General features: G+C 53.5%; 1 protein-coding gene across 2 annotated transcripts; it reads right to left on the bottom strand.

The window, feature by feature from the left end:
• Window positions 1-1,079: 1,079 nt before the first annotated feature.
• Window positions 1,080-11,520, bottom strand: TOB2 (transducer of ERBB2, 2). 2 transcript variants are annotated; one of them, XM_060113498.1, is made up of 2 exons: window positions 11,091-11,520; window positions 1,080-5,059 (listed from the first exon to the last, which is right to left on the bottom strand). In XM_060113498.1, the coding sequence occupies exon 2, from the start codon at window positions 4,961-4,963 to the stop codon at window positions 3,932-3,934; it is 1,032 nt and encodes a 343-aa protein (XP_059969481.1). In that variant the 5' UTR covers window positions 4,964-5,059; window positions 11,091-11,520; the 3' UTR covers window positions 1,080-3,931. The 2 variants fall into 2 exon arrangements, with proteins under 2 accessions (XP_059969481.1, XP_059969480.1); XM_060113497.1 differs by having other exon boundaries at window positions 11,095-11,517.
• Window positions 11,521-12,272: the final 752 nt, after the last annotated feature.

Raw genomic sequence — 12,272 nt, 5'->3', positions numbered from 1 at the left:
GCCCATGGAGGGGCCAGACATCAAGGGCTCCTGGGACCTTGTGCAGATGTGGGATGTCTGGCCCAAGAGCTTCTAGGCCCAGTTCACACACTTGGGTGGGGAGGGATTGGTGTTGGCCTGTTTGGGGGGTGAGGGGCCTGAGGAAATGCCGGTCCTTTTATGCCCCAGAAGAGCTGCTTGCCCCCTGCTCCAGCCTGGATGGAGGTGGCATCCCCCAGGCCTGTCACCTCTCCCATACCCAGTTGCAGCCCCCCACCCCAGTGGCACTCTTCCATAGCAGTTACCACAGTTTTATACATGAAAAGGTCACACATGGGGCAAAATCTCAGCTTCCCCACTTACTAGTTTTATGAATTTTGCAGGTAATCTAACTTGGAGCCCATTTCTCAGTTGTACCATGAAGATAATACCTGTTATCACCAGGTTGTTGTGAGGGTAAAATAAGATTCAACAAATACCTAGCTGACATCTTCAACCCGTGGGCCTTGCGAGGCTGATGTACATCACTGCTGGGGAGGGGGCACCAGGTACCAAGGAAGAGGGAGGAGACGCTGATTTCCTCCCTAGCCCCGGGCTCAGGCAGGCCACGTCACCCCTGAAACAGCTCCAGAATTGCCAAGAGAAGGGTCGAGAATCTAAGCACCAGGTTTTTGGACGGAACCTGACCTAGGTAGGCTCTTCTCACCCTTGCCCACTCCTGAGGGTCTAGTGGTCTCTGATGGCCAAATACCAGACGGAGAGCAGGCTGGAGGCTGATCCCTCCCTGGCTGCGATTCCATGGAGAGGTGTGTCCTGTTCTCGCCACCTGTCAGCAGAGGGAGCGGGGGCCGTTCACAACCTCGTGGAACCTGCTTCCGTGTGGAAAAGGCCCCGTGGGAGTGGGCACCTGGAAGTGTCCTGTGCCGAGGGGAGAGGTAAAAGGGGCCTGTGACACTGTGCCCACCCAGGGGTCAGGTGAGGATGACCAATCGTTTCGTGAAGTTAACGGGGGCTGGGTCACTCCAACTCTCCCTATCCCAAAAGGGGCCCCAGAAACAAAACAAGCAGGGAGCAAGCAGAAGGTTATTATATATCATGCTTTTAATACAAACTTAAAAAAATCTGGAACAATATAAACTGTACAGATTTGATCAATCTTTTTGTTTTGTTTTTAAACTAAATCTCTAAACACACCAATGTTCCATTCCAAAATATTGCACAACATTCTGAATACAAAACGCTTGATTGTATTCCTCCTTCACTAAAGAAAACAAATTCATTACCCTGCTCCCCCGAGCTCCTCAGTGCCCCCCCTTCCCATCCCCAGGGGTCAAACTAGAGAACCTACAGCTCACTGCATTGGAAAAAAGACATCATTCTGGACTAAAAGTTTACTTTCTTTACAAGACGATCCACCTTTTGACTTGTTCCTGGGAAAGAGGGGTAGACAGAGAGAGGATGGGGAAAGGGGAGAAATAGGTTTTATTCTCCTCTTTTTTTATTTTAAAGTTTGTTTTTCCTGAAAAAATATCTTTCTCTCCTCTTAAGAAAAAATCTTGAAAAGAAAAAAATTACTTTTACGTTAGAAATATACATATATTATATATACCTCTTACATTTTACAAATGTAGCAAATTATTCAATACAAACGGACACCAAAAAATGTAAAAAATAAAAAAAAAGTTTTCCTACGAAACCAGGTAAATTAGTGCAGATTTTTGTTTTGTTTTCTTAAAAAAAAAAGTTGAAGCAAAAACGCCTAGATTTGAGACAGACAGACTGAAGTGGGCCCAAGAGCCCAGCACAGGAGACATGCTCCTGGTCACACATTTTTCTTCGTATTTCAAAAGACACTAAGGGGTTGGTCTCCCCCTCCCTGTATGTGGTGAGGAACAAGCCGCCCAGGGTGTGGTGGGTGCCTGTGTGCATGAGTGGGGGAAGAGGGGCCGGGAAGGGGGCATAAGGCAGCATCCAACCTTTCCCAGAGAGCAGCCTGGGCCTGTCACCTGTGCGGGAGCTGAGGGCTCGGGAGAGGGTGGCCCAGACGGGGCCGGCCCCTGAGAAGTCTAGGGCGGACAGACGGTGCCGGGCCGAGGAGCCAGGGCATTGCCCTGCGCGGGGGAGGTAGAGCTGGTGCCCACTGCAGGGAGAGGAGGCCAGCTGGCAGTGTCCGTCTGGGCCGGACCTGCTGCCACAGCAGTTGCCCACTTAGGGTCGCTGGGGAGGAGAGGGTGGGGTGCCAAAGGCTTTGGTACTTTCTGGTGACGGGGGCCCTGATGCTACGTGCCCACTTGCCAAAGCGTCATGGCGTGGAAGCTAGCCCACTAGGGTTGGGTCAAGGTAAATTCTCTCCAGCAGAGGTGGGGAGGGCTCTTCAAGAATCCAGACACACCACCTGCCGTGGCCAAGCGCCTGTCCAGCCCAGCCTGCTTGAGATCAGCATTGGGCCCAGTGGGCCTGGGTCAGGCAGTGAGGGGATGGCAAGAGGTTCTCAAGCAGGCAGGGAAAGAATGTATTAAAGCAACATCTACAGCCAAAAGACCAAAGTCTCAACTCAAGGCTTCGGACTGCCCACTCCAGGCACTGACCCAAAACTCCCCCCCACCCCGCACCAGGGCGCTCAGGTAAGCGTTTCCCACCCCAGGGCTAAGGTCACACAATAGGAGGGTCCGAGTCCAGGGACTTCTCTTAGGTATCAGAGGCTGCGTATTCCCTCAGCCCCTCACTGCTAACCTTTTTTTTTTTTTTTTTTTTTTTTTTGGTCAAAAACAAACGAAAGTGCAGATCCCTCCGCAGTCTGGAAACCAGTTCCTTCTGCAGTGCTTTCCTCTGGGAGCGTCAGGTTCAGCCAGTCTTGCGCCACCACGTGAAGCACCCCACAAAAGGACTGACAACCCACCCCCAGTGCATTCCTCACCCTCACACGTAAATAAACACTTGCTGCAACCCGGAATCACACCCAGAGGGGAAGTTTCACATGGCTCGGAATCCTTTAAAACAGGAGAGCAAATCACGCACGCACGCACGCATGCACAAGCACACCTGCACTCACCCCACCTCCCTACCCACGAACTCAGGCCCAGGAAAGAAGGGGCTACATGAGAGAGGCCACATGTGCCAATGGCTGGGTCTCCAGGGCCTCGGTGATGGTCTGGGCCAGGTGGGAATGGTGGCACGGGGCAACAGGACAGAGGTGAAAGGGATACCAGACAGTGCTAACCTCCCTGGAGTCACAAACTTCAGCTCTAGGGGGAGGGTGTCAAGTGGCCAGCTGGCAGCTCCCTAGGGCCCAGGCCTGAGAGAAAGCGGGGGCTGGAGTCAGACCTATCTGGGTGGCAGGGCCCGAGAAGGCCTGCTGAGGTTGGATGGCTTTGAGTGAGAGGACAGCTGGGTGATGAAGGCAGTGACACGGGGCAGTCTCTCCCTATTCTGAAGAGGGCCAGGCCCCAGCCGCGGTTCTTCCTTCCCTGTGAGCTGGGACACACCAACCCTAAACCAGGCGTGTGAAGGAGGGAGGAAGAGAGAGAGAGAGAGAGAGAGAGAGGGAGAGGGAGAGGGAGAGGGAGAGGGAGAGGGAGGGAGGGAGGGAGGGAGGGAGCAGGGAGCAGCAATTCACATCTGGACCATTCTTAGCACAGGAAGCCACTAATTAAAGATGTTATATAGAAAACTACATGTAAAAAAGAAAATAAGAAAAAGAAATATAAAACCCAAACCAACCGAATAAATCAGAGGCAGGCAGGAGAACAGCAGGGGGCTGAGCTAAGCACGATTCGGTGCTTCAGGAGCCCCCTCCCACTCCATGCCTGGGCTGGATCTTGTTTCTAGAAGTTAGAGTGAGAAAATTGGAAATATTTTTGTGTATTTTTCTTTTCCTCTTTTTTTTGGCCTTTCCTTTCCTTTCTCTTTTCTGTGGTCTTGGGTGCTCCTGGCCCCACGGGCAGGTGGGCGGTCAGTTGGCCAGCACAACGGGCTGAAATGGCTGGCTGGGATACTGCATGGTGTTCAGGTTGTAGCTGAGGCCTTCCACGAAGGGCGCCTTCTCCAAGAAGAGGCTGTTGGCACCACCTCCAAATACCTGGGCCATGTCGAAGCTGCTGCTGTTGCAGGTGCCAGCCCCACCGCCCCCGAAGGGGGCCGGGGTGCCACTGCCCTGGCCATCGGCCCCATCACAGAAGAGGCTGGGAGAGCCACCGCCGTTGTACACAAATTCCTTGGCATTGGGTGAGAGCTGGGACTGAGGGGCCGGGTTGGTGGCGATGAAGTTCAGTGAATGCAGAGACAGAGAGAGGCTCTTCTGCTTCAGCAGGCTGTTGGTGGGAGAGCGGGCCATGCGGGGCTGCTGCTGGGGGATCTGCTGGCCACTTGCCCCGCCCCCGGCCCCCCCACCCGCTGCCCCGCCCCCCTTCTTCATCTTGGTGGAGCCAAACTTGGTGGCTGCGAAGGAGGCGGTGGTAAAAGTGATGGGCTGAGCGGAGCGGGGCATGAAGGTGGGGCTGGGTGACTGGCCAAAGGACGGTGACGGGGAGTTGGACAGGGAGCTGTCCTGGCTGCCGATGGGCACAAACACCTGGGCATCGGGATTGAAGCTGCTCTTGATCTCCTTGTCCAGCTCTGGGGCGACACAGCCCTCGCTGTCATCCAGGTAGAGCACTTTCACAGCCCCCTTCTCACCGATCTGGTAGGACACCTCGAAAGGGTCGATCCAGACGCTCAGCTCCCCGGGCACGTTGGCCCGCACATCCTCCACCGCCAGCCCGCTCCGCTTGGCGGCCAGCTCCACCACGGGGTCTACTATCTCCCCGATGTGGACACAGCGGAAGCCAGAGCCCTTCAGTGGCTTGTCAGGGTACCAGTGGCCTTCATATTTCTTTTTCAAGAGTCGCTCTAGCTCTTCACCAAACAGGTCTGCCCGGCGCCGGGGCAGCTTGTTGTACAGGTAGGAAATGATGAAGTTCAGGGCCACTTTGATCTCCAGCTGCATCGTCCTCTCCCAGGCAGAGAATCAGCACAGGCACGTGCACAAGCCAAGGACAGTGGTAGGAGATGTAAGGTGGGCAGGCTTGGGCTCCAGACAACGCTGAAAAATGAGAAAGAAAGGCTTCATGAGTAGATATGCAGAAAGCCAGCGGGGATCAGACAGAAAAGCACCAAGTTTGGATCACATAGCCTCAGGGTTCCAGTTCTGCTCCCCTAGTGACAGGTTTGTATGTGTGACTGTGGGCAAGTCACTTTTTTCTGAGCCTTAGTTTCATCAGTAACATGATATTTTAGTCGGCACTTGATAAGTATTTTTAAGTACTTCTAAAGAAATAGGGGTACTGTGGTTTCCACTATTTTGAGAATTCAGGTCACTTTATGAGTGACACCAAAAAAACTGAGTTCCTAAATCAGATGGAGAATGGAAGGCTCTTGCTAACTTGTCTCTGCAATATCTCGGTGAAGTCCCACTCCCAAACTGTCACAGGCCAAGACAGGAGTTTAAAATCTTTAGTTTCAACCCCTTAAATGGAAAGGGATACAGGTCACTGAACAGGAAGCAGCACTGCCAACTTTTCACGGGAGGCCGGGACTCCAATCACATCCAATTTGTTATCCTGAGCTCCCTGGGTATGCGTGTGCTCTGGCTCACTCTGGGTTTGCAGAGCTGATTCTTTTGCAGGACAGTGTAACCAACATGAGCATTTCCATCCAGACAGCCTCCAAGAATGGAGACTGGGGCATGATCCCCAGGAAAAAGTCAAGACCTATCACAATCAGAGGCATGGACCAACAAGGAAACTACTGACTAGGGGCTGCCCTAGGGAAGCAGAGGAAAGGAGAGGGAAGCGGGCCCTGTAGGCCAACAAAGCCTTAAGAGCAGTACTGGTATGGCCTGAGGGAAATCTCTATAGTTTCTGGCTAGAGTGTAGGTGATGAGGCGGGCAGAGAGAAGAAATTTTCCATCACCCTACAGCCTCCAGCTGGGGACCCATCATCACTCAGTCTCCCAGGGACTGTCTGACCACCTGTCCTTGGCACAAGACCAGACTTATCACGTGTTTGGAGATCCCTGGAGAGGAGGCAGCCCAACATAAACACTCAGCTTGTTATTTTGGGATTCTCTCACAGCCAGATCCACAGAGGTCAAAAAGGTTTATTCCTGAGGTCTGGGCCAGCCTCATTTCTCAGGAAGATGATCTGTGAGGTCCTGAGAGCCAGGGATCCTAATTGCCTCACTTTCTTCAAAAGGGCAGATCCAGGCTCATGCCATGGCAGAACTGAACTGCAAAGGGCCATCTTGGAGGGCCGACAGAGCCAGAACATGTTCCTAACCACACATCTGGGTGAGAATGTGCTGCTGAGCTCAGCACAGAGACAGGACTGATCCACTATCCGTCAAGGGCATCTTTTGTCCCTGGAGCTGGATTTTGATTAAAATCCCTTCTGGGTCCAGCACACAGTATCCAGGTGCTAATTCTAGGCTTGAGGATCTTGAGCTTTCTGAACACCTGACCCAACTGGCTACACTGTAATTCTAAGGCCTGGGACCATGGCTCCCCAGGGCGTTTTAAGGACAGAACCCTCAGGCAAAGCTCTCCGGGGTGAGTATCAGAGAAAACTGCACTGGGTTAATGTGGAGTATCTGATGACACTGGCCATGTCTAGCCCCACCCTCACTTCACGTCTGAGTAGACAAAGGGTCACGTGGGGCATCAAAAGAAGTGCCACGAGCATGGCCTCTCCTGAGCCCTCCACAGGGAGGCTCAGGATTCAGATGACTCTTTTCTCCCCCATCTATCCCAGCCTCGAATACAGACAATCTCCACGTGTTTTCACATGTCTATTCCTGGTGGCCAAAGATCAATTCCAGGGTCCTTCTAGGTTTAAAGAGAAGAAGAATGATAAAGATAAGGAGCTTTCTGTTTATGAGGATTGGATTCATCATCAGATGCAAAGATAGCTACCAGGACCATGGGCCTCCCCTCAGGAACAAAGGTCTGTAAGGGCCACAGTGGCCCACTAGAAGTGTCCAACACACAGGAGACTAAAAAGCTGTAAAGAAAGCTGGCACTGGTTCCCGAGAACGGGCCTGGAGTTAAATACAGTGTCTTCAAAGTATTTTTGAAAAGTAGAACTTGAACATGACATATGACCCTTCTCCCAAGGCACCACATGGCCTCTTGGCATGTTACACAGTCCAAAGGGCTCCTGCACCCTGCTATGCCTTCTCAAACTCTGCTGCGTAACTGCCTTCTAAATCACCTCCCCTGAACAGTTCAGCCTCAAAATGGGAGCATTTTAAATGCAGGCCAAAGTCATTGGGAAATAAGCCTCCCACCCCAAAATACAATAGAATCACTGTCATCAGCCCTGCCTAGCTAACCATTTTCTGCAGCATTAGCAACTAAAGCTGCACGCCAGGGGCTTCCCTGGTGGTGCAGTGGTTGAGGATCCGCCTGCCAATGCACGGGATATGGGTTCGAGCCCTGGTCCGGGAAGATCTCACATGCCACGGAGCAACTAAGCCCATGCACCACAACTACTGAGCCTGCACTCTAGAGCCCACAAGCCTCAAATACTGAGCCTGCGTGCCACAACTACTGAAGCCCATGAGCCTAGAGCCTGTGCTCCACAACGAGAGAAGCCACCGCAATGAGAAGCCCACACACTGCAACGAAGAGTAGTCCCCGCTCGCCGCAACTAGAGAAAGCCTGCGTGCAGCAACGAAGACCCAACGCAGCCAAAAATAAATAAGTAATAAATAAATTTATTTTTTAAAAAAAGCGGCACACCAATTTATACCTCAGTGCTGCTGCTGCACAAATCAGAAGTAGATAATGCCACCTTCACTTCTTCAACTGGAGAACAGGCCAGGCCAGATGGCTGTGAGGTGGAACCTTACAAAATCGCCGGACAACCAGAATGAGATTTTCTGCTCTAGCAGCTCAGGCTCTAATTTTGACTTCAAGAAGCTTACGGAACAGAGGATTAAAGCACTGGTGCTGTCTTTAACTAAAGATAGGAGTGACCACTCACATCAGTTTGTTCATTTTTTTAAGGCTATTGGACAAATTCTAGAGCTTATATATTAAATATTCATACAATGTGGTAAAATTAGATAGCTTAAAAATAACCACCCTTCAATAAAAGGAACAAGTAGATTCAAGTTAAGTCGCAGGAGAGGACTCAAAGACTTTCTCCAACCCTGACTCAGGCACAAAAGGCCAGAAATGTGGCAAAAAGAAAAAAAAAAGCTAAATGCTTAACAACAGCAAAATCTACCTTTTGTCAATATATTAAAAAGTTGCAAATATGAGAGTAAAATTCTGTCCCCTTTTATTTAGAATCTTATCCTCCTTCATTTGCTTTACATCCAGCAACAAAGTTCATCCTGGATTCAGATCTGTGTTGCGTTTTAAAGGAGTAAGTGCTCAAGAGAATGTCAAAAAGGGGGGAAAAAAGAAGCTGGAAGGAGGCTGCAAGTCAATGATATGGTAAATGGAGACGCCATAGAACTTCTGACAAAAACTCGAAGGACAGTTTTTAGGAAGAAAAAATTGTTTTAAAGGGGAAAAGGAGGGACAGTGAGGGAACCCACTGGGCCCCCAAACCCTGAGCACCTGTAAAATATTCAGGCACCTCCAGCCTTAACATCCAAATCATAGGACAATCAAGCACTACCAGATTCAAATGAGTGTGGAAAGAGGACTCAGGGTCCTCAATTTTGACAAGGCCAGTAGGTGTCACAGACCGGGTGCTGGGCAGTGGGAGCCCGGCTCTGGCGGGACAGGGGGTGGCCCCACCACACTGGTCCCGGAGGCAGACGGGTGGGTGTGGTTGAAAGGCTACCAGGACTTGTGCCAACTGACTGCACCACCCCGCCCAGTGTCCCACACCATCTCCCCGAAACATGGACTATGCAAACCCAAGTCTGACTACAAGACTCCTTCCGACTAAGAGGACCCTTTTGGGAATTCCCTGGCAGTCCAGTGGTTAGGACTCCATGCTCTGACTGCCGACGTCCTGGGTTCCATCCCCAGTCGGGAACTAAGATCCCACAAAACCCCGATGGGCGGCCAAAAAAAAAAAAGGGGCCCTTTCTAGGGCTCTCCAGGTTCCTCTGAAGCCAGGAAGACTTGACTGAACCCCAACATACACGGGGAGACCAGGGGCAAAGGTGCGCTCTGCGCTCTGGGAATTGTAGTCTTCAGAAACCTCACACTCAGGTTGGAGCAAACGACCTACTTTCTCTGCACACTACACTTCCCTGCGTACTTTGCGAAGACTCAGCCGGGGAACTACGCATGCCCGGTAAGGGGAGCTGGCGGAGGGTGGTAGAACCGAGGAAAAGTTTCCGATGCACATGCGCACTGTGGCAGACTGGCGCCCCCCCCCCCTCCCCCGCCCACCGCCTAATACATTTTATATAAATTCTACCCATAAGGCCTACTCCCCGTATTGTGTCGCCCACCATATCCATGTCTCGGCTTCCCGAAAAACTGAACTTTTCTTTCTTCCTTTCTCTTCACTGCCTAGCAAGACCGTTGAATTAACGAACAGCTTCTAATGAGTTTTTTCTGGGTGAAGGCGGTAGGCCGGGATAGATAGGAGTCACATCCCTCCCCCTCCCCAAACCCCTGCCACTTAATCTGTATTCCTTGGGCTGGGTGGTTTCCCTTTGGAGTTGCTGCAGGGACGGTGGATTCAAAGAGAAAAGAGCCTTTTCACTTAACGCCCAGCGGGCTCCGCTGTAGCCCCTACAACCAGCAATGGAACAGCAGGAATAAACCCAGTTCTCCCGTCCTCTCGGCCAAAGAAATTCCCAGTTTTAAGCTGCGGGGAGGCGCCGGGCCGACAATCAGAAGGCCCGACGCCAGCAGGGCCCAAGCCTCACCCCTCTTCTAATCCAAGTCCGAGTAACCAGACCCGGCTAGGTAATGGGAAAGAGTTCCCGGGCAGGGAAGGAAAAACTGTACATCTGACAACATTTTCTAATACTTAAAATTGTTTGTGAGTCTCCTCCCACTGCAAGGCCTGCTCTATTGACCAGACTTACCAGATCCTCGGCAAAGCTCCCCTGCAGGGTGTTAAACCTCCCTAATCCTTCCTCCCACACAAGCTTCTCTCCCCCTCCGCTTAAGAGGGGGATGGGGGCAGGCACCCAAGAAAGCAATAGGGGTGTTTTTCTGCTGTTAAATCAAAGATGAGGGACCCACTCCCAGGGTAGGGTGGGTAGGAAGAAGAAAGGTTAGATACTGAGCAGACACCCGGGACCCCCCTCGGCTAGCCCACGAGTTGACGCCTACTGTGTGGGGTTCTGGTTCCTCTAGGGGGTGGGAAAGGGCTGCCAGCTGCCCCTCCTCTCTCTGTTCCCTCCTCCTCCCCCTCCCTTTCTGGTCAAGGGCACAGTCCATCCTCTGGACAGGAGCTTAGGAGTAAGGCTCTTCCTCCCAGGCACCTCACCAGGGTCACCCAGAATCCACTCACTGATACTGCTGTAAGGGTACTTTTTTCCGCCCAGTTTTCCCTTAAAACACTAACGAGGATAAAGAGCTCAAGCCAAATGGTAAATTCTGGCTCGGCGGCCAGAGGACAGTCACCACTGACCGGTCCAAAAGGGGGGTGTCCCCCCTCCATCCCTCAGGCTCCACAGGGCCAAAAATAAACCCTATTAATTATTACCACCCTCCTTCCCCGCAAACGGGAAAAGCAGAAAAACAAGGCCTGGATCCCCTTCCTTCTTCTGATTTTATTTAATGGTGGTGGGAGTTATGTTTTCGCGGGGAACGAGGAAAATCTAGCGACTCTCTAGGATATGAAGAACGGAGGGAAAAGGGAGGAAATGCACCGCACCCAGGAGGTGGCCACACTTGGAACAGGGAAAGAAAGGGGCTCTGGGATACCCCAGTATGAGAGCAAACGTGAGGGAAAGAAGAGCACGGGGCAAAGGTGGGGTCCAGTGGGGAGGTGGAAGGGGAAAGGAAAATGTTGGCCAGGTGTAAGGGGGGGGGGTGACAGCAACGTGGAGCGTCCACCAAAGCGGAGAGCGGGAGTGGGGCGGGGGTGGGGGAAGGCGTCGGGCCTGTTGGGTCTCGGGGGGGCCCCCCGCCCGCACGCCCCCCACTCACTCACTCGGATCTCCGCGGCGGCGGGGCGGTGTGCCGGCCGCGGGGCGGCTTCTTCCTCCAGGGTGGTCCTGGGCGCGAGGCGGAGGTCGCTCTCCCTTCCCGGAAGCCGATGTGTCCTTTTCTTCGTTGAGGATGGGGGAGCGAGTGAGGGGGGTATGGGCTATGACTCTCAATAATAATTCTTTCAGCTTTTTGGAGGTCGGGCTCAGCGGCGGGGGACAGAGGGCGGGCGGGCCGGCCAGCGGCGACGGCGCGGGGATGGAGGACCGGAGGGTTGCTCGTGCCGCGGGGCGGAAGACGGTCCCGGCTGTGGCCGGCGGACGGTCTTGCCCTTGTGGCCCCGCGTCGCCCGAGCCACTCGCTTCTCTCCGCCGACGACCCACACCTTCCCGCGCCCCTGCTCGAAGTGAGCAAAGTCAATGAAAAGTTTCACCCTTAGCAACCCTGCGCACGGATCCGGCTTCCCCACCCCTGCGTGATGCGTCCCTCCGCCCTGCAGGGGCGGGGCCGAGCGCCGGGCCGGGACTACTTCCCAGCCGGCTGACTGCTTAACCCCTCAGGGCTCGCGGCGCGCGGCTCCGAATGGAATCCGGGGGTCCCCGGCCACCGTCCTCGCGTCCCACCCTCGGTCGGCCGGCCTGTTTGTCTCATCACTCAGATCCCGGCTCAAACGTCTGCTGCTTCTGGCCGGCCTGTGTAACGCGGTCCGCCTTCCCTCCCCATCACGACGCTGCTTCGCAGTTATTTTATTCATGTCCCAAACCACTCAAATCGTGCTTATAGTGTTAGGTGTTTCCCTAGGTAGACAGCGAGCTCGGGAGGGCAGGGGCCTGGCCTGGGACTCAGTTGCTCACTTTAGGTGTGTTGGCTGAATGGATGTCGCGGGGAAGGGAGCTTCCCCGCTGTGTCTTCGGCCCTGCACCTGCCCCGGCGCCGACGGTTCGTATGCTCGTCCGAACCGTACCCGCAGGCCACCTCGGCGAGTCGCTCCAGCTCTGGAACCTGACCGTCCGACTTTCCCCGTGGCGCTTGCACCGGCCCAGATACGGTCTCTTCGCGGGTGGGGGAGCTGAGGGGACGACTCGAACTCTGTAAAGGTTTCGGACCTTTATCAACGCGGCTTAACCCGAATCTTCCGAGCTCCTGGTGCCTCGTCGGGGGACGCGTAACGTCGAGGGAAGG

This window comes from Mesoplodon densirostris, chromosome 11, assembly GCF_025265405.1.
Source record: "Mesoplodon densirostris isolate mMesDen1 chromosome 11, mMesDen1 primary haplotype, whole genome shotgun sequence".
NCBI lineage: Eukaryota > Metazoa > Chordata > Mammalia > Artiodactyla > Ziphiidae > Mesoplodon > Mesoplodon densirostris.
The sequence above is the reverse complement of the archived record's forward strand: the minus strand, read 5'-3'. Positions and strand labels throughout refer to the sequence as shown.

Excerpts from the sequence above, each read along its gene's own strand:
- TOB2 (XM_060113498.1), bottom strand. The coding sequence starts at position 4,963 with ATGCAGCTGGAGATCAAAGTGGCCCTGAACTTCATCATTTCCTACCTG.